At 42.0% G+C, this 27,347-nt stretch overlaps 1 protein-coding gene across 39 annotated transcripts in view; it reads left to right on the top strand.

Moving 5' to 3' along the window:
• SORBS1 (sorbin and SH3 domain containing 1) overlaps positions 1-27,347 on the top strand; it is a 247,761-nt gene that overhangs the window by 122,429 nt on the left and 97,985 nt on the right. For 20 of the 39 annotated variants that reach the window (XM_072130604.1, XM_072130601.1, XM_072130599.1 and 17 more), the window contains exons 1-6: positions 8,414-8,772; positions 14,666-14,718; positions 14,986-15,054; positions 19,888-19,923; positions 22,191-22,286; positions 24,586-24,699. In XM_072130604.1, the coding sequence (XP_071986705.1) occupies positions 8,729-8,772; positions 14,666-14,718; positions 14,986-15,054; positions 19,888-19,923; positions 22,191-22,286; positions 24,586-24,699 (412 nt within the window). In that variant the 5' untranslated portion in view covers positions 8,414-8,728. Of the gene's footprint in view, positions 1-8,413; positions 8,773-14,665; positions 14,719-14,985; positions 15,055-19,887; positions 19,924-22,190; positions 22,287-24,585; positions 24,700-27,347 lie in introns of those variants that run through there. The other 19 variants (XM_072130585.1, XM_072130583.1, XM_072130584.1 and 16 more) reach the window with 12 other exon arrangements.

Below are 27,347 nucleotides of genomic sequence, written 5' to 3'. Positions count from 1 at the left end.
TCCATGTGCTTGCTGGTGGTCACGCCTCCTGCAGCCTGTGTGTGCATGTGTGTGTGTATAGGAGAGATACAACAGCTCCAGGAAGCCATGTTATAGCAGAATATGTCTGTGTATTAGGAGGAGAGATCATGTCAGCAGATGCAGCACACACTAGCCATGCTTTACTATACATTACACACAGACATGAGCAGGGGGAGGGGAGGGGGAACAGGAGTGACATCACTGCCTCTGACCATGTGACTAGCCTCATTTACATAATAAAGAAAATATGTTTTGCAATGATTAATGTATGAAATAACTAGATAAAGGCTGGGATGGATCCTTGTGAGCTGCTCCAACAGGTAGTAGTGACAGAGACCTGATGACAGGTGTCCTTTAATTAAGAAAAACTTGAGGGTGTCTGGCTTCTATCACATAGAAGCTGCTGAGCAGTAGCATAACTAGAAGCTGATGGGCCCCAGTGCAAAGCCTGTATCAGGCCCCCGACTATAATGTATGGTTTATAGTACTAGTTTTCTCATATGGGAAAGTGACACCATAAGGGCCCCCTAAACCTCTTAGGCCCTGGTGCGACCGCAAACTCTGCACCCCCTCAAGTTACGTCCCTGCTGCTGAGGTCTCAGTCCAACTATATCTTCTACATGTTACTAGATACCGCTCGACCGTACATGGGTTAAATGACATCTTTTCTTTTGTGGTTTATTTGCTCTAGAATTAATCGCTGAGCCTTCTCACTGCATTAGAGGGATGTTGGCAATTGTGACTTGTTTGTTTTATTAAACCCTTGTTCCCCACCACTAATCTCTGCCAAACCAAATTCCAAGAGCACCCGCCTCCCTAGAAAAGAAATTCCTACTTCAATGGTAACCTCAAGACCTATGTAGCAATTTTCTTTAAAGCCCTCCAGCCACTATGTTGTTTTTAGACCTCCTAAGGTCCTTGGCATATTTTGAAAGGAGCCTAAACGTCACAATTGGACATAGGTTTGTATTTATGTCGTCAATTGCAAAGTGGGAGCAAAACTTTACAAAACATAAAGAAACTGAAATGTACAAGTGGCTTCTAGATGCGGTGTGTTTTGTTGAGCTCATGACCACCCACAGCTACGGAATTAGTGTTTTACACAATATTTTCTTAGCCCATTGGACTGGGACTAAAAGCTGGACAGAAGTGGTGTTACAATGATCTGCCTGCTGATGTTTTCACACAGTGTCGGACTGGCCCACCAGAGCACCAGAGGATTCTCCGGTGGGCCCTAGTTCAACCCTACTGAATACTGAACCCCAGAGGTCCAACAGAAAGCAATCCAATTTGGAAGCAGCTAGAATCTATTTCCTGGCAGATAATGCAGACTAGGCCCCAGATTAATTTTCTCTGGTGGGCCTAAGACAGTGATTGCGAACCTTATAGAGGCTGAGTGCCCAAACTACAACAAAGACCCACTTATTTATCGCAAAGTGCCACCGCAGAAATTTTATTATTGATTTATATTCCCTTCTCTGTCACAGTTTTCATTGATACTAGCACCCCGAGGACACCAATAAAGCAGAAATTAGAAGAAATTTGGATGATCATTGTAGCTTTCCTCCAGGGTCCCATAAACAGGAAGAATTGTCAGGGCCGGCGCAGGAGCTACAATGATAACCCAGATCTGTCCACACCTTCCCACTCCTCCAGTGGTCCCAGGTAGCACTGTCACTTTAAAATAGTTCTGTGCACAGCAAGTCCTGGGCTGTCTGTGACTGCAGGAAGATACCTAGAGTCCTCTCTAGTAATGGCCTGGGTGCCCACAGAAAGGGCTCTGAGTGCCACCTCTGGCACCAGTGCCATAGGTTAGCCATCACTGGCCTAAGACATCCCAGTCCGACACTGTTTTCACAGGTATCATAACGTGGCTGTGTGTCTATTACCCTCCTGCCACCAAGTGTTAACATCTCTATATCCAATATCCTGCATTCTGTTAAGAAGTTAATGTTCCACTTTTTGCCATTTGACAAGTGACTCTCCATGCAATGTGTTCTGCTTGGCCAATAAGTTATGAAAGTTGACCTGTTATAAATTCTTGTATTGCTCATCTGTTCTTCGAACTATGAGTAAATTACCAAGAGCATGTTACCAGTTGGGGGTGTGTCCCTGTACAGTCTTGCAGTGCTGATTGGGTACTCTCTGACAGGGTAACACCCACTTGGCCTACTATATACAGAGCCAAGAGGTAGCGTACTGTAAGAAAAGAAAACACTCCCAACACACTAAAAAACTAAATTCACAAACAAGATCTCATATTTGACAAAAATTCTTTTTTTAATTTATAGTTCCAAAATTATCAGAAAAAGTATAATTAAATTGTTTACATTTGCATTGTATGTAAATCATAGGAGGAAAAATATGAATGGACATTACATGCAGGATCTGCTCTTTATTTAGCTTTTTATTAAAATTATGCAAATGAGTCTTAGAGGCTCCAGGTTCTATCGACAGCAATGGAGCCCAGAGCCCCTAGGGTTTATTTGCATAATTTTGAAAGATTTTTTTTTTTTAAACGGTGCATAAGAAGCTAAAAGAAGAGCACACACACCAGCATGTAAGTGTGCTTGGTTTACAATTCTTTATCCTGGTGGTGTCCTTTTTATAATAAGATACCTGTAATGTACATAAAATGTGCCATGACCTTGTGAGGATGTGATACTAAATAGACTACTGTTGCGACCACGGAACTCCGCTAATTTATGGTCTGTGCTCCTGCTGTGGATGGGCTGGGTTTCTTTTAAACTGGTACTAGAAGGAACATTGAGTGAAGCCTGGCACGTTTGATGTTTTTTTCCATTTCTGATTTCTTTTTTGTAACCCGCTATGTTTTGCCATCCTAAATCTGAAAAATGCTCATAAATGTTGTGGTTTTGTATTCCCGTGATTTGGACAGAGAATATCTTTATTAGAAAGTTGTGTTAATGTCTCCGTATGGTATGCGCAGAATTTCCTGTCATGCCTGGCATCTTTGTTCACCTTCGCTATAATCACCCGGTTATGTGCCCTGTCTGTTTTCTTTGCATTTACCCTTATTAAGACATCATAGAATTTGCAGCTGTACAAACATGTAGTTTCCTGGCAGTAAATGTGAAGTATATGGAACTTCTAGAAATAGCGTATAATTACCTTTTATGTAAGGATGGCATGCAAGGGAAGGATTGCTATGGACACTTGTTATGGTTTGACCAATTCCTTGTCCCACAATAGCCTCAGACAGATTTTTTGGAAGGTAAAACAAAAACCTAAATATGACTTTTTAATTTTTTTTGGTTTTGGATGTATGGAGAGGGTGTTAACCGTTTAAGTGCTGCAGTCAAATGTGTGTTGACTCTCCATGGCTGCAATAGCTGTCTGTAATAGTCTAATGCAGATCCAGTTTATTGCCAAATACAGTAGTAGGGATCAGACCTCCCTATGGTTCAAACACCATCGCATATAAACATGGGAGTTATTCCTGCATACAAAATTGCCCGATCAATGAAAGTATTATTCCTTGCAGTGAACACCGTAATAGAAAAACAACATCCCAAGGTCACTTTTTTTTTGTTATTTCACTATACTTAATAAAAGTGATCAAAAGAGCTTAGAGTCCCGAAAATGGTGGTATCAATTAAAACGTCCCACCAAAAAATATATTACTCGGCTCCATACACCACAAGTATGGATGTAAGAATATGGCAGTACATAAGTTATGGCTATTGTAAGGTCAGAAGTGGAAAGGGTGAGCAGCCCTCACCGCTCACATCGCTACCAGGCCGAAATGGGCCAAAAACTTTCCCCTGCTTACAGCTTGTTTTGGCCCCTAGTCGTAGCAATAAACGGAAGTCAGTGGTTTACATGGGGAAAAACTTTGGACATTATGTAAGAATACTATATTTTCCAATTTTTACTAGGCCTGATTTGAATAAATGAAAGCCTCTCAAGAGTTCTCCCAGCTTCTTACATTAGTTCTTCTTGATTATTTTATACTTTTTAGTTTACCCCCCTTTGATATGAGTCCACATAATCATTCATCTAACATGTCAATGAAGAATATCATTGAGAGACTTAAACCAACTCTGTGGAAGCTCAAGACCATTCTCAAGGTCATTAGGAGACAATTCCAGGGATCAGACATGTCACGTCAAAGACTTATGTGAAAAACTGATCAACAAGCAGGAGGACTTGTTGTGAATGGTCACCTAGGGGGAGGTCTGAAATTCCTGTCCTTCATTCATGTACACAACTTGTGTAATACCTACTACTAACCAAGGAGCCCTTATCCGTGGACAACATGGAACATGAACTTATTGACTCAGGAACATCATCACCTATCATTCGTTGCCTTATGAATTGTTCCAAAGGACACACAGTGGGGGCTATTCAGGCTACCAGACTACTTATAAACTGATTTAAAGAGAAAGGGACTCACATGAAACGCAGAGATTATTTTACACAGTCACTGGCTGGTTCTCTGCCATCTGAGAGACTATACCATTTGGGACAGACAAAAGGACAATGAGGAAGAGCAGTGACCCACTTCTCATTACAAAGGTGGCATTGAACTGAACAACTCCATTATCCCTTTTCTCCTAAACCACCAATGCCCATCAATGACACTAGCTAGAGGGGGCGTCTTTATTTTACAGTTAGACAAAGAGTGTATATTTCAAATAATATAGCCTTCACCATGACGTATAAGTAATTAAAGGTATGCACAAAAGATTTTTTAAAAATGACGACGTTTCGGGCATTGCAACCTTTGTCAAGTTAAATCTTGCTTTAGCATGTGGGTAAAACTGAAATAAAATGGAAAGAATAATCTCTGTGTGTGCCATGTTTTCTGAACGGATAACATTGGATTGAGAATCCTACATTTAGCACCACTAAAAGAGTGTCATGGGTGCTCCTGCGAACCATGTCTTGGGTCGTGGGCTTACCCATACTCCTCTCCGTGCTTCAGCACGGCCTTCGTCTCATAGTATCATAGTTTATACGGTTGAAAAAAGACACTTGTCCATCAAGTTCAACCAAGGAAGGGAAGGACTTGCCTGTGCCCTTTGCTGTTTCGGTGGTCGTGCGTGCGCGTCCCCATCTTGCAAAGATATAAAGGGCTAGTGCACCGTTGATTGGTGCTGCCCATTCCCAGAATCGCTTATAACCCAGCCTCTCCCCGCACCCCCCCCCCCCCCAGATCTTTGTGCCTCACAGTCTTAGAGAAAGCTTGTCTGATGCCCTTTGCTTGTATACAGAATCCTGTTGTGACCCGGGTTCCGTTATTGACTCTGCTCCCTGTCTGCCTGTCTCGACCTCCTGCCTGTCCCAACCATGGTTTTGCCTTACGATTCTGCACTATGCCCTGTGGAGTGACCTGGTGGTACCACGCTGCAGCAAGCCCAACCTGCTTTGCGGTGGGCTCTGGTGAAAACTGGGTACCACTTAGACTCTGCTCCCAGGTATCTGCTTATATCATTGTTCTCGGTGGTTCAGTGGGTCCACTTCAAAAAAAAGCAAAAAGAGAGCAAAAAAACCCCAGCGTCCTTAAGTGGTTAAGGGGCACCATCAGTAACCGGCATCCTAGATGAACCAACAATCCAACAACCACAGTACAACAACCACAGTACAGCACAAAATGCCACCCCACAGTTCAGCAATAATATTAGTACTTGTGTTAGGGTTGGGTAACACAAAAGACAGGGGATAGTGTGCCCTGAGCTTGCCCCAATCTCTGTCCCTTCCTATAGCCCCCCCCCCCCACGCTAAACCGTGCGGCGACTACTTGAAGACTCGGAATACACTAGATAAGTGCGGGAAGGGAAACACGAACAGCCCGATAAACCTAAAACACAAAAGAGTGGTAAATGAGCCGGAGTCGAGACGAGAGGGTACGTCAAGAGCAAAATCAGTAAGCAGAGGGTCAACGTCAAAAACTGACTGATGGAACCAGTGTCAGAGGTCAGAGTGGAGCTGCAGGAGACAACCTGGGAGCAGTAAGGACCTCTCAACTGCACTTGACCACTTCCTAGCTATCTGAAACAATGACCACTTTCGTCAGTTATGGATGTGCTCATTGGACACAGACTGTCAGCTGGGTGCGGACTACATTTCATGGCTTGACAGACCGCATGTGGCTTGTTGGGTGGGTTTGTTCATATTGTTCACTGTTCATAATTTTTTCTATTGATGTAGCAGTCTGAAGAATTTGTAGCCCTAGTTTTTATTGATGCAATTTTGGGCTACGTAAGATTTTTTGTATAACCTTTTCTCTTCAGACTAAATTATATAGGACTATATTCTATCAATTCAGAGTCCTAGGGAGATACTGTATAAACTTCTGAGTGTTCTAGTACCACTCCCTACTACCAAGTTGTAAAGTGGTGTATGAGCCCCTACGTGGGTAGTCGCCATGTGACAAGACTTTGCTAAAATGTAGGAGTCTTTCACTTTTATTAAATATAGATGGTCCAGAGTGGGGTTCCCCTTTGTTTCCCCCAAAATAAAGGTGTAACCGTGTCTATTGAAAAGGTAATCTGCTTAACTAGCAAAGGTTTAGTGAAGAACAAGTAAAAAGGCATAAAAACATTCTAAAATGTTCTACCTTATATTTGCTAATACTGTAAAGTTTAATCTAAAACCTCTGCAAAGGTAATAGAAGTCATAAAAAGCAACCATTTGCATACCGTTACAAGAACTGGTTGACCTCTCCTTCCTTAGGGATATAATAGTAGTCGTATTAAAAAAAAACTTGTGGAGAGTAATGTGATGAGCTGTTGACAAGGATTTTGCTCAAATTATTTCTAAAACATTATACTACCAATTGTTGTATAGCCATAAATCCAAACTATTTCAATAACTTCTTGTTCACAAATCCCACTTGATCTTTTTTAATGGGACACTAATCTCATCCCACGTGGTGCTAAAGTTATTTATACTTTTAGCATAGCATATGGCTCCATGACATCTGAATGTGTTCATTTTTATCACTAGGAGACAGGCTAGACTGTCATAAGCTTGTTTACTAACCGAGGACACTATGTTCAGCAGACGTAATAGAAACCAATAGGACCCCACCGCAGATTTTATATCAGAGGGATCTATTACCAGAGAGTTTAGATGGGAAAACACGATCTGTCATCAAATCAAAGGATCATCATTCTTCACGTAGTTAACAAGTCAGTTACTGTATTTGCTTTGGACTCTGCTCTCTTCTTTTAGTTTTAGTTTTTATATAACCAAGCGTTAAATTTTTTTTTATATGAAGGTATTGTAAAGAAAGGCCCAAAATACTCATTACAGGCAAAATGGAGGAGGCGGAATTTAAAGTGGGTTTTCTGAGATTTGAAATTTTAATGATCAATATTAGATTTTGCAGACAACCAACATTCCTGTCGTTCAGAGATCATATGTTCTAGTGAGTGCTTCTTCCACTTCATAGGTCTAACTTCTGCCCTGACTTCCACTCACAGGGAAATTAAAGGAAACCTACCACTTTATAATGGTAGTTCTATCCCTCAAATACCTCGCGCCAGATCAGGGTGAGCTGGTGCCGGAGCATATCTTCATTGATTCCAGAAACCGCAGATTCCTTTATTAAACTGTTTTATACTTTATGTTGCAAGCACGCTTCGGCGCACCCTGATACGGCTTGGCGCACCATGTGCGCGACCGTTCGTGCACCTGATTAGGAAGTGCCGGAGAGCCGGTAACGTCAACCAAGCTCTTGGGCACACTCACGCCTGCACAACTTCGCACGGCCGGCTTCGCACACGAAGTTGCGCAGGTGCATGTGTGCCGAGAGCTTGGTGACGTCACCGGCTCTCCGGCACTTCCTAATCAGGCGCGCGAACTGACGCGTGCATGGTGCACCGAGCCGTATCATGGTACGCTGAAGCGTGCTTGCGCTTAAAGTATAAAACAGTTTAATAAAGGAATCAACGGTTTCTGTAATTAATGAAGATATGCTCCGGCACCAGCTCACCCTGATCTGGTGCGAGGTATTTGAGGGTTAGAACTACCATTATAAAGCGGTAGGTTTCCTTTAAGCCCCTAACTATGAAACGACAACCATTATCTTGTCCAGTCTAGTTTATTTTTTCCTATTTCTGTCTTGTAGTTGTATATAACTCATTGACCATATATCCCTACATGACATGTTTCCAGGACCACACATTGACTTATAGATTTAGTGTCCCCCAGGAGACAGCAGATTATACAGTAAACGCCACTGCTTTGGTCTTCCACTGCTGGAATCTGTACTAATGTGAGTGTCAATGTCCGGATCACATGCCAGCTATTTTGGAATCTGTCCATTGAAACCTGAGCTTTGTCTGTTGATCTCCTCCTTGCTAATGAAAATATTCCTTTGACACCATCGATAGGGTCCTTCTTCAGTTTACTTTGCACTAGTAATCGGTATCCTACTGACAGGTTTCATATTCTAGATACTGAGTAATCACTTTCTGTAGAACATGGTATTCTACATATGTTGCTTTTCGTCTGGTTGATGTCAAAGTCAAAACAATGTCATGCCGCTAAAAGCAGTGGTTGATTGTGAAGGAGCCAGTGACGGGATGACATCACCAAGAAACCAATCTAATTTAAGCAAAGAAGAGGATGGCTGGGGAAGGGGGCGTTTAAATGTACAGTAGGAAGAGGCTTTTCTAAACTACAGGTCATTTGTGAGCTGCACGTTCCTTCTCATCCTTGGTAAATAACTGGAAATATGCCGGAAAAGCATGTAACGTATGATGAAATGAATCGTGGGAGGTAAGACCAGAATGCATTGTATTTTATCAGTCCAGATACTGAAAAACCTGTGGTTTTGTCTTAGCATTTATGACTGACAATTACATTCTTTCTTAGAGAATGCTGGAACTTTTTTTGGTTGCAATACTTTATGAACCAACGTTACATCATGTGGTGGAATAGATGGCAAAGGAGGTATTTGCCACTCTTCTCGGATTTCATAGGAGAAGTTCTGCTTTGTTGAAATGCGTTTCATTGTTCTGTTCTGCAATAGCAGTAGAATTAAATATAGATCCATTATATGGTGGACACCAGTGGTGTCCCATAGCCCACTTTAACATACACCAATCTCCACCCGGGGGGGGGGGGGGGTGAAACGACTTGACCCTTTGGAGTATAAGCTCTGGGTGGATAAGGGTAAAAGGGCCAACAATATATTTACCAAAAATCCATAGCCCACTTTGACTTAAAATAATGGGTACATCATGTTTCCATCACGGTAGTGCCAGCATTCTACTTCCGAGATCTGCTAATAGTCTGGTAGAGTTGACTAATTCCCTTCACTTTGCTCTCTGGGGCCATATAGAACAATAGGAGTGAGGGCCCTGCTCACAAGAACTTACAGTCTATTATATATAAAACAAGTTATTTAAACGTAGGATAGCTGATGTATGATTGTGGGTGCCCACATCTCCGACTCCTACACTAGAGAGTCGCAAAATCCAGTTCTTAGGAATGGCGCAGGGGACAGGTATATGTACTTAATTCCCATTCACTGTTTATGAGACTATGAGTACAGCATTCACCGATCTTCATAAAACAATCTTATAGACTTTTGAGGAAGAAGTAACAAAATTTCTTTGGATTGTGGGTAATGCCCATTGTAGTGGTGATTGGAGCAACTGCCGATGGCATGGCCGACAGCAAACTTGCATTATCCATTGATTAGGTGATCAATCTTTGTTAATTGTATAGATAAATTTACTGATACATGACTAGTGGATGAGGGAGCTAAGTGTAGACCTATGTAATACAGCAGACCACATAAAGAAACATCAATTGTGGATAAGACAAGGGGGAATCCAAAGTAGTCGAAAAGTATAGAGGAACAACTTATGCTTACACTAAGGATATCTACACACGTTGAGGAGTGGCTACAAGACTTACAGAAGCAGATATTACAGAAGCATTAGAAACAAGATGACCTGGGCTTGGTTCTGATATGGATCCTACCGCTATTCTGCCACATCCAGTGGATGGAGCTCAACCTTTGCATTGCACACACAACTAATGGTTCCTCTGCAGATTTTTTGCACGTTGTGTGTATGAGATTACTATTCATCCCATGCACTCCAGTACTACTGTATACACAGGTAGACACATTGTGTCTTAAAATTATAGTTGGTATATAAGAGAGAGAACTTTTTTTCCATTCCTGAATAATACTATACAACACAGTTTCTATAGTACAGAGCACTGTTCCCCTAGATCAGTGGTGGCGAACCTATGGCACGGGTGCCAGAGGTGGCACTCAGAGCCATTTTTGTGGACACTCAGACCATCACCCCAGGACAGAGTTTACAAAATAGGACCAAATCCACCAAATCTCTTTGCAGTCCCAGGAAACTTAAGAGAAGCTGCTCTCAGCGCTATTTTAAAGCGACACTTCATTGGCTCTTTGGAATTGCAGGTATAGTGAGAAGGCGCTGACAGAACTGCAATATCTTTGGAGGTCATTCTGCTGGACTCCCCATTCTTCCTCTACAGAGAGACCCTGCAGAGAAGCTACAATGATGCCTGAATTTGCCCTCCTTCTTTCAACTGTATTGGTGACCTCAGGGGCCGATACGATTGAAAGACGTGGAAGAAAAGGTAGTAATAAGTTACTGCTTCAAATGCCATGTTGGCACTCCACATTAAATAAGTGGTTTTTGGTTGTAGTTTGGGCACTCAGTCTCCAAAAGGTTCGCCATCACTGCCGTAGATGGTCAAAAACCCATCTAAGATCTCAGAAGGTTAAAAATACATATAATTTGAATACAGTTTATACACTATTACCTGTGAAAAACTAAGTTTGTCTAAGCTTCAAACTTTCCTATTCTTATCTATTATTCTATGGGTCCGCCTGTTCTTGCAAATTCAGAGGCATGACGCAAGAGGCTTTAGTGTTTTTAACAAAACTCTCACTTTATCCTGCATGTCTATTGACTTTTTGAATGTATCCTTAATTATACATTGCTACGATGACTCTGTGCTGTGATTTATACCTACGGACTCCATTAATGCACAGTATTGATTGTACTTGGGCCACTATAGGAGATTATATAAATTGACTGTTCTACTCTAATCCCTTGTGCTCCATGCACTAACAGAGAAGCCTTTTAATATCCATAGATGAAGTTCAGCTGCATGAGAATATTTTATTGCTGTAATTGTGTTTCTCTCCATAGGAGAGCTGTGTTTAGTATCATAGCTGCAGTCTTATCCGAGGAGCCCTACCAGATTTATTCAAACTAAGTTTCAGGAGGTTTTCTTAAAGTTTTGTAAAATTCCACTTCTCTTCATCTATCCTGTTGATCTTTTCACAAGCGCTAAATTATAAAATTCATCTGATATCAAGTAATAAGCTCCAGATCTACATTCTAGAAATGTTTCTTTACAAATAGTTTTATTTCTCATTCCATCTGTCATCACTAAGATTGTTTGGACTTTTCCAACTAATGTATATATGAAGATGATAACTTTGCCGTGCTTATCTATGACCTAGTAGGGACTTCTCTGTGTGACCCATAGTGAAAGACACCAGATATCAACAGCTCCTGATCAGAGAGCTTTAAAACCATGGACCTTAGGCTGTTAAAAATGGGACACCTAAAAGTAAATTTTTTTGGTTTGACGTTTACTGCCTACATACAGCACCGGGACAAAGCTTCTTTGTGAAGGAGTGGCGTCCCATTTGTTGGTGTTTATTTATGCAGTTAAAGGATCTTTAAAGGACCTTTAAGGGTCCTGAAAGAGATCTTGTATACATCTGTGTCCAAGGTTAGACTGGCTCACCAGAGTTCCAAAAAACCTCCAGTGTTACAATAATGGGCTTTAGGGGTCCTACAAAAGACAACCTAAATTGAAAGTGACAAGGAATACACAATTATTTTGTGTCTCAATATCTGGCACACATTTATAATAATAATAACTTCTTTATTTATATAGCGCACACAGATTATGCAGAGCTGCACAAAGCGTGTCAAATTGGTCCCTGTCCCCATGGGGCTCACAATCTAAACAACCTAACAGTATGTTTTTGGAGTGTGGGAGGAAATCGGAGGACCTGGAGGAAACTCACGCACACACGGAGAGAACATTCAAACTCTCTGCAGATGTTGACCTGGGTGGGATTCGAACCTAGGACCCCAGCACTGCAAGGCAGAAGTGCTACTCCCTCAGCTACCGTGCCGCCCTCAATGGGGTTCATTTACTAAGGGGCCCGCGGACCGCACTTCCGATTGGACATCCCGACGATTTCCGACCTGCTCCGCTGGGACAGGGATCGTATGAGGATCGTTTTCTCTACAGGGCAGATAGAGTATGGCTGGCATAATGAGTTCAGTTCTGTTGTTCAGCATTTGGGCCAGTCATTACCGTAGGCACATCTAGTGAGTTTGAAGCTGGCCTAATTTGAATAGTCGCTAATATCAGATGAGCCAACTGGAGCTACAAGAGACACCTTGAGAGATCAGAACACATGCTTTGTTAAGGGGGTTGTCCCAAGTTTAAAAGTTACCCCCTATCTAGGGAATAATAGAGTGTTTGGTGTAGATTAGACTGCTGGGACCCTCACAATTCGGATCCTGTTCTAACTAATTGATTTATTGGCAGGAGGAGCAGCCACAGAGTTCGCCCATCTACGGCACTGTCAGGTTAGAACGGAGTGGCAGGGCATGTGATCAGCCTACTGCTCCACCCACTAATAAGAACAGTATCCACATTCTCCAGATTTCCATGGGCCCCATTCTCGTGTTTGTGGGGTCCCAGCAGTCAGACCCACACGATCACCTTATTATCCCCCATCCTTCTAAACTTGGGAAAACCAACATTTGTATGCAAATACGCTCCTGCTGTAGCCACTGCCCTGCAGCCTATGCCCATTAGCCTCAGTGTTGTCTATATACAATAAATACTTTCCTAACGCGTTTGTTATGTTAAAGAAATATGTACGAAATGTAGACTGATGATATAAGATATTAAGACAAAAGAAATGGGCCCATATTGGAAGCCTTGGCTATGGATAAAAATGTTTTGTACTTTAACAAGTAGCAAAGCGCAGAATTTTGAGAGTAAAAAGTTCAATAAGTGAATAATTTTTTTCAAAATCTACATCAAAGGACATCTACCACCAGAATGAATGATTGTAAACCAAGCACACTGATATACTGGTGTGTGCCATTTGTGGCAGGAACTGCTCTTCTTTTAGCTGCTGGTTTCTACAAAACAAGGCTTTTAAAATTATGCAAACAAGTTTGAGGGTCTTCAGGCTCAGGCTCATTTGTATAGTCTTTAGTCTTTTTCTTAAAAACAAGGGCATAGGAAACTTAAAGAACTGTACATGCTGCCAGAGGGGGCACACATCGGTATGTCGGTGTGCTTGCTTTACAATCCTTCATCCTGGTGGATTATCCTGAAGTTACCTAGAACAGTAGCTATGGATGCAATACATTTGTGTTTGGCTCTCTTCTCTGAAAATACTTTATCAACAAAAGTGGTATGGACTCTTGGGATAGGGATGTAATATTTCCACTGTACAAGGCATTGGTTCGGCATCACCTGGAATATTCTGTTCCGGGCACCAATCCATAAAAATGCTGCCCTGGAGCTGGAGAGGGTTCAACTAAGGCTACATGCACACGATGTATGCGCGCCGTACCGTAGTATGGCGAGCATACATCGGTGCCGGGGGAGAGGAGGAGGGGGCAAGTGCTGCTCACCCCTGACCCTCTGCATAGAAATACACAGTGCACGGGGCCATATTCCGTAGAAAGACGGTACAGCTCCCGTGAGGCCATTGCGATGTACAGGGACGTATATATACGCCGTATATACATCCACCATACGTTTGTGTGAATGTAGCCTAAGAGACACAAAAACGATAAGGGGTATGGAGGGCCTCATTTATGAGGAAAGATTAAACCAACTAGATGTATTTAATCTCTACAGGAGACGACTGAGAGGGGACATGATTAATGTATATAAATATATGAATAGTCCATGCAAAAAATATGGTGCAAAGTTGTTCCAGGTTAAATCAAATCAAAAGACGAGGGGGCACTGTCTCCATCTAGAGAAAACAAGGTTTCATCACCAGCGACGACGGGGCTTTTTTACTATGAGAACTGTCAATCTGTGGAATAGCCTGCCTCAGGCGCTGGTCACAGCAGGGACAGCGGAGAGCTTCAAGAAGGGTCTAGATGCCTTTTTACACCTAAATAACATTGATGGTTATATTATATAGAATTGTTTCCCTTTAAATCCCTTCCTCATCCAATCCCTTTCTTTCCTAGGTTGAACTAGATGGAAAGTGTCTTTTTTTTCTACCGTATAAACTATGTAAACTTGATGCAAAGTCTACAATGCTGAGAATTCCTGCATGAGACAGTCTTACAAATATAGGTGTACTATGTATCCTGGTCTTGCATGTGAAACGGCAGACTATCAGTTTCATGACTTCATCTTCCTTGGTATTGAATAGGCAGGATGGGATTTTATGAGTTTGGGAGACGGGGACGCCATACATGGTAATATCTGCTGGCAGATTTGCTACATACCTTCTAACTTATGACAGAATGTGATGTTGACGAAGGCTGAGCATAGTCCAGCATGAGATAAACATTGTCGCTTTTTCTTCTTTTTCTAAAAACAGAAAGAAGCAAAGACTGGGTGAGAAGATTTGTACTCCTCGCAGCATGAGTTCTGGTGAGTTGTCGTCTTGTTTCTTTCTTTTCTTACTAGATCTGTGGTGGGTCACTTTATTTAGTTAAGTGGAATACTTTCATTTCACTCTTTAGTTGGGATATGGAATGGAGAGAAATAATCCCGTCTGGATTAGTAATAACAACAATATTTTACTGTGCAGAGCCCTGATGATTGATAGTCATAGTTCACCCAGTAGCGAGTGAGTGAGTGTAAGCAGTTTCTGAATAGTGACTAAAGCTCTACTGACCAATATGTTCTCTAATGCAGATAATGATGTCCGCTTATCTATCAATGTGGTCAACGGAATAACTTCAAATTGCAACATGCAAGATAAAGGTGAGATTCTAATTCCAATATGCAATCGTCTGAATTTAAGAAACAACTTTTACGTTGTGTAACTGTTCAATATACTCTGGATTTTCTTTATAGAAGGAGGTGGATCAGCCATCGGGTAACATTCTCTACTTCTTCTGATAACCATTACTTATCTTGGTGTATACATTGCCGGCATTTCATTCCTCATAGTCCCTCAGGTTTCCTGAATACAATTGTTCCAAGCGGTCAAGACCATTTCTGTTAAATAAACAGACGGGAAACAGGAAAATCTACACGTGAATTTGTTTATTTGGTCATTTTAAAATATGATTGGATTTTATCTCTATTTTTAGAACTTTTAATGTGGCACAATTTAATGTGCGTGTCAAGGATACATATATCATGGATTCATGTTTTCTCGGTTTTAGGGATATTCTTTACATTAAGCTTCTCACTTACAGATAGAATGTGGTCAGTAACAATCCAGTAGGTATATCACATCCTGTTTTGATTCCCCAGACCTTAGTATTATGTCCAAATGACATGTTTGGGAGCCGATTTATGTAAATGAACATGGGGCTTTTCTAAAGTTTGTACTCTGCTACAAATAGAAGCATAGGTATTTGATATTGTTTTTAATGGACAATGTCTGGTAGCCAATTATAGATGCAGAAGGAGAGATTTATCATAAGCAAGCACATGGTGCGGCACGGTTTGGTGTAAGCCCCATACCGTATATGATTTATCACAAAGCTATAGCCCCCTACTTAATCCAGTGGGCAGCAGCACTGCCAGTCAATTCTTTGCCAAACCGGGTCTGATGTAGAATTGTGCCCCAATTATAAAGTATGGTTTATAGTACTAATCTTCTCATATGGGAAAGTGACACCTTATGGGCCCCCAAAGCCTCTTGGGCCCAGTTGCGACTGCACCCCCTCAAGTTACGCCCCTGCCTGTGCCCACTGCTGCCTGGCACCTTTCCACCATGGCTTAAGGGGGAAACTAATAGTATTCTTTGGCTGTGTGCCAGGAATTGTGATTATTTCAAGGCTTGCATGCTAGAAATCTGGAATACAAGTCCTGATAAATCTCCCCCAGAGAGTCATATATTAGATCAATAAGTGGTAACCAGTTATGATGCCAATTTATACCACTGCATCCCCTTCCCAAGAGAAGGGATGTCCATCTAAATGTAGCTAGTGATTACTGGTTTTGTATTTGTATTGCAAACAAATAATAGACCAACAATAACAACTTCATGATCGGCATAGAAAATGTCTAAAACACTCTTTAACCCTCAACAAGTCACTCCAGATCAGTGGTGTAGCTAGGAGTGGCAGGGCCCCATAGCAGACTTTTGAATGGGGCTCCCTTGCACTCTCAGAAAATATACCTATTTATACACTCTTACACACATTTATGCACTGTTATATACATTTATGCACTTACACAGATCTACCCCAGTAGCTACTAACCACAAGGAGGAAGTACACAGCAGGAATTAGAGATGAGTGCAGTCGTTATGCTGTGCCCTCCCTCTCCCCCGGCACTTCATGCTGTGTACTGTGGAAGATGTGCACTGTTATATACATATTATGCTGTACATTGTGCAGCATAATATGTATACAATGTTGCACATCCTTCATTCTTTAGTGTGTCGGATCTGATGCTGAGGCCCCCTGACACTGCGGGCCCCATAGCAGCTGCTACGGCTACTACAGCTGTAGTTAGTCCCTGCTCCAGATCATTGCTAGCTATAACCGTGAGGCTGCTCAGTAAATGCTGTAGACTGATCTGATAATCAATATTAGATCAGTGGAGATCTGATTTTGATGAAGAACCTTTTTAAATTGATAGTTGTCCTGCACCGCCACCTTGCTGGTCGGTGCCCCTGTAAACAAACAGAGGCACGGAAGCTCCGCTGAGTTCGGCTTCCAATCCGACCCGTCCCCATAACTCACAGCAGGATACAGCCAAACTCAGCGGAGCTTCCATGCCCTTATTTGTTTACAGGGGCACGACCAGCGAGACTGTGGCACCCTGGGAGCAACAGAGACGGTGGGTACAGCTTTCTTTTTTTTTTTTTTTTTTTTTTAAACTTACCGTCCCAGCCCGCCTGCCTGACCTTTGCTATAGTTGGACAACCCCTTTAAAAGTTTGCCAAACAGCCATGCAGGGTACAGGTACAGACAGAGGCTTTCAGACGACAGCCGTTTCACGCCATCAAGCACTTTCTCTTGCCTTCCACCAGGAATCACAATTATGCTGTGATTATCTGTTTTTTTTACCTTTTGGAAGCTTCTTTCAGCTAGTACATGGCCTCCCTTAAGATGACGGGCCATTGGTCCAAGTCTTCCGGGATGAGTGCCATTGCGTGCTACATGAAGGTGTATTAAAGGACACCTGTCATCAGATCTGTGTCACTAGTCCTGTCACCTCTACCTGTTGGAGCAGCTCACAAGGATCCCATCCCAGCCTTTGTCTAGTCAATTCATACATTAATCATTATAAATTCATCTTTTCTTTATTATGTAAATGATATGGTCAGAGGCAGTGATGTCACCCCTGTTACCCCTCCCCTCTCCTCCCCCTGCTCACGTCTGTGTGTAATGTATAGTAAAGCATTGCTGGTGTGTGTGCTGCATCTGCTGACATCCTGCATCCTCCTAGTACACAGAGACACAGACATCAGCTACACAAGTACCTGACATGTTCTGCTATAACATGGCTGCCTGGAGCTGTTGTATCTCTCCTATACACACACAGGCTGCAGGGGGTGTGGCCAGCACCAAGCACATGGAAACATTACACCATTATACCTCACATCATTGTACATCACATCATTGTAGAGGCTGTCAGTCAAGCACTAGGGGTGCGGCTGTACCTCCCACTCATGAATAAGCTGGACATCTTGAATATGCTAATGACTCATTGGACATTTCACAGGTCATTTGCCTACAGCTTTAGGACCTCATTGCTTAAGTTTACAGGCATGTAGAGGGACAATGAAGGGATAGAGGCAATGCTCTCTAATGGCAGTTTATGAAAATATATTTAGATTAGGGGGTTATTTTGCATGACGGGTTATTTTGCATAGACTTGATATTTATAGAAGTTGTCCTGAGGGAATAACCCCTCTCAAAACTTATTTTTCACTCTGATAGAATCATTATTTAAGGGTTAATTGTATTAGATACCATCCCCCCCCCCCCCATATGTGTGTCATATAATACAATAGGGTGACATGGCTTTGCAGGAGTGTAGGAATTTAGAGATGAGGGAATGGTAAGAAGTAGCAAGGAGGGAGGATGTACAATCAGCACCGTGGTAGTCCATTGCTGTTTGTGTGTATTCCCATGTATCATTGGATATATTTAGTGGGTTTGGTGCTATTATTGCTTGTTAGGCGCAATTATTTAGATATTTTTAGACATTAATATCCTAAAAGTAAATGTAGACTATGCGCTCAGAGATGTCCACTAATTATGGAAATTTAGCTCATTAGTATGATTTACCGGCTGATTGCTTTACTTACTATGAGTCACTTGTTGGCTCATTTTATAAATAATACATACAACAATAATACATGAGTATTTCTCAAACTTTTTATGTCATTGATGGCATACAGCCCTATACACATGGTGGACTTGTATGAAGCTGTGTTGCATTCTATTCAATATATATATATATATATATATGAATATCAACATCAGTGTTAGAAGAACAATACTGCTCCAGGGAGCTCTTGGATCCAAGGAGTTTTCAAACTTCTTCCAGATGATACGTTCTCCAAGTCCGTCTCACAAGTTCTCTATTGTTGGAGTGGATAAATACACATAAATATAAATACACGTATATATTCGAGTATAAGCCTAGTTTTTCAGCACAAAAAATGTGCTGAAACCCCAAACTCGGCTTATACTCGAGTAAAAAACTATATCAAAACTCACCTTTCCGGCTTCCCCCACTGCTGGCTATATACTGGGGCAGGGGGCTGACTATATACTGGGGCAGGGGGCTGACTATATACTGGGGCAGGGGGCTGGCTATATACTGGGGCAGGGGGCTGGCTATATACTGGGGCAGGGGGCTGGCTATATACTGGGGCAGGGGGCTGGCTATATACTGGGGCAGGGGGCTGGCTATATACTGGGGCAGGGGGCGGCTATATACTGGGGGATATGGGCTGGCAGGCTATATACTGGGGGATATGGGCTGGCAGGCTATATACTGGGGGATATGGGCTGGCAGGCTATATACTGGGGGATATGGGCTGGCAGGCTATATACTGGGGGATATGGGCTGGCAGGCTATATACTGGGGGATATGGGCTGGCAGGCTATATACTATGGGGCAGGGTCCGGCAGGCTATATAAATGGGGAGGCTTTGACCCATGCATTTCCCATCCTCGGCTTATACTTGAGTCAATAGGTTTTCACAGGTTTTTATGGTAAAACTAGGGGCCTCTGTTAATACTTGGGTCGGCTTATACTGGAGTATATACGGTACTCATGCAGATTCTCCTCCACAAGGAAATCTCTATCAGGAATAATAAACGCTCATAGCACAATGCTGTATGATAAAAATTCACACACTTTATTTGTTCTACTTACAATACATTAGTGTTAAAAAGGCTTCCTTATCCAAAGTGTGCTGAAATGTATGTAACATAAACTATGTAGCATATAGCAGCTGTGCTTATCTGCTTGTGAAGGTCATAGGAAGAAAAAACCCAACACATTGCAAGTTTTTTTTTGTTGCAGTATAACATAATTTATCAGCCTACAATCTACTACTCTATACATAAAAAAACGTTTGTATGTTCTCTCCATGTTTGCGTGGGTTTCCTCCAGATCCTCAGCTTTCCTCCCACACTCCAAAACATACTGGTAGGTTGATTACTTTTTTATTATTATTATTGGCATTTGAAAGAACAAGGGCAAAGTTTTGACCTATTGAAAATTATGGGTTTATAAGTTTCAGTACCCCCCTTTTTATCTAAAACAGTCATTAGAGTCTGGATTTCCAGACAAATTCTGTGGAGTAGATGGAAAAGTTCTTATAAAAGTTGTGACCCCTCACTAGGTGAAGATTGATAAAGGTGGCCGAAAAAGACTCTCATGGGTTGGGGAACATAGTTGCCGCCTAGTTTGCCAACAGATTACATTCCCTGTGATCAGTGTATCGGCAGAGGACTCCTTTAATAGATGTGGATTGTCCAGTGCAGAAAAATCCTCATCCTACGTAGAGATGTAGTACCGTATATACTCGAGTATAAGCCGACCCGAGTATAAGCCGAGACCCCTAATTTTACCACCAAAAACTGGAAAAATCTATTGACTCGAGTATAAGCCGAGGGTGTAGTATACAGCCATCCCCCATGTAGTATACAGCCAACCAGCCCCCATGTAGTATACAGCCAACCAGCCCCCATGTAGTATACAGCCAGCCCCCATGTAGTATACAGCCAGCCCCCATGTAGTATACAGCCAGCCCCCAGTAGTATACAGCTTGCCCCCAGTAGTATACAGCTTGCCCCCAGTAGTATACAGCACTGCCCCCAGTAGTATACAGCACTGCCCCTAGTAGTATACAGCCTGCCCCTAGTAGTATACAGCACAGCCCCTAGTAGTATACAGCACAGCCCCCAGTAGTATACAGCACAGCCCCCAGTAGTATACAGCACAGCCCCCAGTAGTATACAGCCTGCCCCCAGTAGTACACAGCACAGCCCCCAGTAGTACACAGCACAGCCCCCAGTAGTATACAGCTTGTCCCCAGTAGTATACAGCACTGTCCCCAGTAGTATACAGCACTGTCCCCAGTAGTATACAGCCTGTCCCCAGTAGTATACAGCCTGTCCCCAGTAGTATACAGCCTGCCCCCAGTAGTACACAGCACAGCCCCCAGTAGTATACAGCTTGTCCCCAGTAGTATACAGCCTGCCCCCAGTAGTACACAGCACAGCCCCCAGTAGTATACAGCTTGTCCCCAGTAGTACACAGTCTGCCCTCAGTAGTATACAGCAGCCCCTATACAAATAAAGAAATAAACTTAATACTCACCCTCCGTTGTCCCGATGTTCGTTGCGGCTCCCGGCGGCTTCCGATCCCCATCGCGACTCCCGGCGGCTTCTTCACTCTTTTCTGGCCGGCAGATCGCGCTGGCCGTCGCACACTGTGATGCCGCGCTGTCGCCGCTGATGACGTCATCCGCGGCGACAGCGTCGCAACACACCGTATATACTCGTGCGACGGCCAGCGCGATCTCCCGGCCAGTGAAGAGTGAAGAAGCCGCCAGGAGCCGCGACAGGGATCGGGAGCCGCCGGGAGCCGCGAGGAACATCGGGGACACCGGAGGGTGAGTATTAATGTATTTATTTTTATAATTGACTCGTGTATAAGCCGAGGCGAGGTTTTTCAGCACATTTTTTGTGCTGAAAATCTCGGCTTATACACGAGTATATACGGTAAATTAAATTTACCATATATACTTGAGTATAAGCCTAGTTTTTCAGCACAAAAAATATGCTGAAAACCCAAACTCTGCTAATCGAGTAAAAAAATTATAGGTTTTACCAGGTTTTTGTGGTAAAATTAGGGGCCTCGGCTTATACTTGGGTCGGCTTATATATGGTAGTTAGGGTTTCCATTTCTCATGAATTCAGTACAATATCATAACAAATCTAATAACCGGCTGCAATTCACAATGCAAGGAGAGGGTGGCCACGCGAAGACAATTCTTTACATTTTACAACACCATACCCTAGGATAGCATTGTCTTGACACAAATATCGAAACCTCTCCAGCCAAGAGGAAAGGTAAGGATGGACAAACTTTCAGTGGTGTAATTAGAAGCTGATGGGCCCCAGTGCAAAGTCTGTGCCAGGCCCCCTGATTATAATGTATGGTATATAATACTAGTCCTCTCATATGGGAAAGTGACACCTTATGGGCCCCCTAAACCTCCTGGGCCCGGGTGCGACCGCAACCTCTGCACCCACTCAAGTTACGCCTCTGCAAACTATGATATAATCTTCGACATTTTCAGTGGTTATGAAAATATTTTAAGAAGGGCAATTGAAATATTGTTGATATAAAGAATTTAGGGGCATGTGTGACGTTCAGGTATTATATTGTTACTTTTGTGTCCTCAGCAGATGACTCTACTATAAGTACACGTTCTTGCTCTGCTATTACAATCATTCCTGTGAAGGCAGTACAAAACTTTCCTGATCTTGTGCCAACTCCAGGTATATGCTTGGAATGATGCCGAATCCGTGTTCATCCTGCCTTTACTTCGATGTTTGCATTGTGTCTTTTACTTTTACATTCATATCCATGCTTGGCATTTTTGCATCTATGAATACGCTTTTCCATGTGTTTGTAAATCGGCCTTTTTAGAACGTTGGCACCATCTTTATAGTGAACTGAAATGACTTGACATGTATTTTTCTTTCTTTATTTTTTGTTTGCGATACATGCATGGACATGCATGGTCTCAAACTAATAACATTAAACAGATTGTATAAACCAGCATAAATTGTTACAATATGACTAAACCCGACTACATGCATGTTTTTATTGTATGTGAAAGCTGTCTTGTTTTGATGCCCATATGTGCTCCTCAGCTGCATTTTACTAAAGCAAATATATCCTTGTTTATGGACACTACATCTTGCAATTTGTTTTAAGATTTGTTAAGAAAATCTACCATCAAAATCAAGCATCATAAACCAGGGAAACTTACTCATATATCCATGGTCTCCTCCCTTCTAAAATCAACTTTTATAATTATGCTATTACAACTGAAAGGCTCTGGGTGGGTTCCAGAGCCTGCAGCTACACAGGCTTTTACAATGAGCACACCAGATCTCTTCTCCCCCCTACGCTTTCTGCTGCTGCTAGATTTCAAAGGCAGAGGGAGCCAGCAGGAGGTTGAATGACACATGTTCTGCTCATTGTAACATCCTGTGAATCTGCAGCACTGAGGGGTTTTGGTTACACCCCCAAAGCCCCTCAGGCTCTTAAGCATCATTATAAAAATTGATTTTAGAAGGAAGAAAGCCGTGGATAACGACAAATATAAGAATATTATCACAGGACCGATAAGTAAGGATGATGAGTAAGTGTCCCTGGTTTATAGTGCTTCATTTTGATGCTAGATTTTCTTTAAAGGACATCTACCACCAGAATGAATGACTAACATATATGGAGCCTGGAGCCCCTCAGGCTCATTTGCATACAGCCCTTCATTTTTGTGGAAGATGCTCTTTAAAGCCTCCTTTGGTTCAAGGAGGATGCAGGATCTTCCACCACTATAGAAATGTTGTTTGCTGCCTTTGATTTTGTTCCTGGTAGGTCAGAGTCTAGAAGGATATATATTAGACTACAGCTGAATACATTGATGTTGGAATAAGGGAAGAGGTAGCAGGGATATGTGAATAACAGAGCAAAAAAAAAAAATAAAGCCATTTCTGCTGATAGCAAGTGTTACAAAGTTTTAGGTGTTTGTGATGATTTAGATTGATGCTGTGGAGATGTAGACATTTATTTTGAGTGTCCTATCATATAATATAAATGCTCTACATGCCTTGTCATAAGTCTTATATTGCATTTGTGTCATTTCCTATTGCTTTACTGTTCCCATTTACCTTTGGCTGAACATGCTTGCCTGAAAGATAGCCGATGTCCTAAGGCTTGGCAGTATCACATCTACTTGTTGGATTAGGATTCTTTTTCACACTGGTGCGTTGCATGCACCATTGCATGTCCGTAAAAAATGCAGCCTATGGCAGCCTGCAGGGGAGATTTATCAGAAGTGTCTGAGAGCAGAACTGTTCTAGTTTCCCATGACAACTAATCAGAGCTCAGCTTTCATTTCCACACAGCTTTTAATAAAATTAAAACTGAGCTCTGATTGGTTTCCATGGGCAACCAGAACAGTTTTACATAGCTCCCAAACGTCCCAGATTTAGTGGGACAGTCCCGTTTTTTTTTAAAAAAAACAGGACCATGGATCAGTGAAAACTTGTAAATGGGGGAAAAAAAAGATACATCAAGATGCTAGCTATGAAAATCATCGATTGTGTACGGACGTGGATCACGCGAGTCCGAAAAAGGCCTTATTTTTTATAAGTTCTACATTTGAATGCAAAATGAAGGCACTGGTGGAGATTTATCAAGCTGCACGTGCTAGTATTGTAATTTGTGCCAAAAAACTGCCTAAAATTCCTTGCACCACATTTATTAAGGCCATTTTGTTACCCTTTTCCAACTAGTGTGTTAAAAGGGACGTGGCTTCGTGGAGAAGTCCATGTGCCCAAAAATATGCAAAAAAAAAAAACTAATTTTGTTGCAGTTTTCTGGGGTTAAATAGATCAACTAATAGATGGTGCAAAGTAGGACAAAGTGTTACACTCAACCAGATTTATCATCCAGTTTCGGACACCGTGAATCTAGTGCAGCATAAGACTGTCTAGTCAACTTCGCTACATTTGACAATTTTCTCCCGCTCTTTATTCACATTTTCCGTTCTTTTCTCCATTTTAGAAGTGGATCCTACTAAAGTATGCACAGGAAAGGGGGCCGTGACCCTCCGGGCAACCACACCACAAGGGGACATCCAGAAAAGTAGATCCACATTGGACATTGAACTTTCACCAAGTAAGTTGGAATGGCCTGCAATGCTGACTTTGATTTTGTCAAGCTGTTCTACTTTTAGAAATAATCCTGTAAGTGTGTTCCAGCCCTTCCAAAGAACTCTGTAGAGTAAAATATGGAATTCTCTTTTTATTACAGCCAGATATCAATGTCCAGATATAAAATAGTGCCCCTCTTGCTCACAGGCCATGTATTGTATTGCAGCCCGTCCATTCCACTTCACAGGAATTCTAGAAAACTGTTTGCACTCTTACCACTATATTCCTGTATCTCCAGAATTTTTGCAAACATTTATGATGATGCGTCAATGACATTAGGTTATTAAAATTAACACGAATCAAGAAATGTTACTATTGTCATTGCCAAAAACTTGGCAACCATTGTAAACTTTCTTGCAGTATGGATCATTTACACCCATCCATTATGGCAGCTGAATAAAGCCTTTGGCATCACCTTGTAATGTGTGGAATTGGCACTTGTTACATATTGACTTAAAGGGATTATGATCTCAAGCTGTGACTCATAGCGTGATGTTTATGTATGCTTCAGGCATGTTAAAACCCAAGGACGTAGAGTTAATAATGGTCTAAATTATATGTATTTTATTAGTTTTTCTTGTCCTTTGTATCACAGTTGATAATTTATTGATGAATAAAGCATAAAACCCATACAGTATAGTATGTGGCAGCTGTAGGATGTTCTAGACAGGCCAAATGAATGGGAATTAGTGGGACAATTGAGCGGCTCTATGAACTGCCAGTAAGTGGAAGTAAGGGATGCAGAAGAGTGCTATTTCAGTGCTGCTAGTCAGGAAGGCCGTATGGAGGCAGCACAAATGAGACAATCTCAGATCGGATCTCCTGGATCCTTTGTAAATTTAGTTCTTCGTTCCTTTTTCATTTGGGGAGAGGCAAGTAATCTGCTACCAGCTACCCCTGGAGGTAACTTATCTCCCTAGAGAATAAAGGACTTGGACATCTTGCAGTCTAATAACCTGATCTTTCCGCAGATATCTTCCATCAGGAAAGAGACCTATAAATATGACATGATTAGTAATTTTATCTCTGACATCTAATGTATATTGGGTTCTCTACACCATATCCATAAATCGTAATAAAAGCTGTGAGATACTGAAATGTTTTACATGGATTTGGAAGTAAATCTAGAAAAATATATATTACAGAATTTTGTGTGTCTGGAAAAGCAGTATTTTCCGTGCTTCAGTTTTACACTATGCCACGTTTTTGAGCAATTTTTAAATTTATTTCAGAGATGAATATAGCAGGTGATGACAGTAAACTTCATTAAAAAAATGCAGCTTCTTTGTGTCTTTTACTGCTCTTTCTCCTGTAGTGAGCAGTGTATCTGAAAGCACAGAGTTCTGTCCACTTGCAACAGATAAAGAGGATCAAGATGAACTCTATACATACCTAGAGAATATTTATATTGATGCGACTCTCTGAGGTGATTAGAATATCCATTGACTGTAAAGAGTTAAAGGTGTTATCCAGCTGTTAAAAATTACTGAAGGCCGGGCTGGGGAGGGCTAGTTAAACATAATAAACATGTACCTGCCTCCTCCTCCGCCGCCGCCGATGTCATGCGCCGCAGCCCGTTTGATCCGTGCCTCTATTTGTTTACATGGGCACAGAAGCTGTGCACAAGGAGCTTCCGGTCCGCGATGTGGACGGCTCCTCCCATCCGTCCCCATCTCTCAGCGTTGTAAGCGCTGGGAGACGGACCGCAGCGCTGGACATCAGCAGTGCCAGACGAGGTAAATAGATGTTTATTATGTTTAACTAGCCCACCCCACCCCAGCCCGGCCCGCAGTATTTTTTTTAACACCCGGATAACCCCTTTAAGTCATTACACGGGTTCCTTTATCTCCAGGTTGTCATTCGATATAGGACAGAAAGCTGATTTACTCAAGCTTCATAATACGAAAGACAGGGGAAAAGAAGGACCCATGTATATATATTATATCTATAGCATAGTATATTATCACACTGTTTACAGTTCTAATCTGCACTAAGTTTACAAAGTTTAGCTATGCTTTAAGGAACTATTTTGCATCTAAGGTATTGGATAAAATATAAGTATTTTAATCAATAGTAAAATATACTTTGTGACCAGAATGGTATTTCTGATACATGGAGAATAATGGAGCAGAACGGTCATGCACGGCCGTCTGCTCCATTAGTCTGATGGAGCAACGAGGGGTCTGATGGATCCCTCCTTTTCGTGATCTGTGGGAGTCCCAGCACTTAGACTCCCTCTGATGAGCAAGTTAAGCCCTATCCCGTGGATAGGGCCTAACTTGCGTTTGTGGGAAAACTCCTTTAAGTCAAATAGTGTGAATTACAGAAATGTGTGATAAGTCTCTAAGCAACGAGATGAAATGAATAATACTGTAGCAATGCTTCTCCACTTAGATGCTTGTTCCGTAAGTCTTGGTGAGTGCTGTCACGTCTCAATCATCTTGTCAGAACATCTCCCCTGCAGCTACATATATATGAATGCAGATCCCCATCTGTAATTAGCGTCACGTCAAACACTTGAAGTTCATTGCTTATTACGGGTTTATAAACTCTTGCGTGCCGTTCCATACGTCTTAAGTTCACACAGACTGATTCACATCATGTTCACAGCTT

This window comes from Engystomops pustulosus, chromosome 11 (genome assembly GCF_040894005.1).
Source record: "Engystomops pustulosus chromosome 11, aEngPut4.maternal, whole genome shotgun sequence".
Lineage (NCBI taxonomy): Eukaryota > Metazoa > Chordata > Amphibia > Anura > Leptodactylidae > Engystomops > Engystomops pustulosus.
Note: the sequence above shows the minus strand (reverse complement) of the source record. Positions and strands in the feature narration are given on the sequence as shown.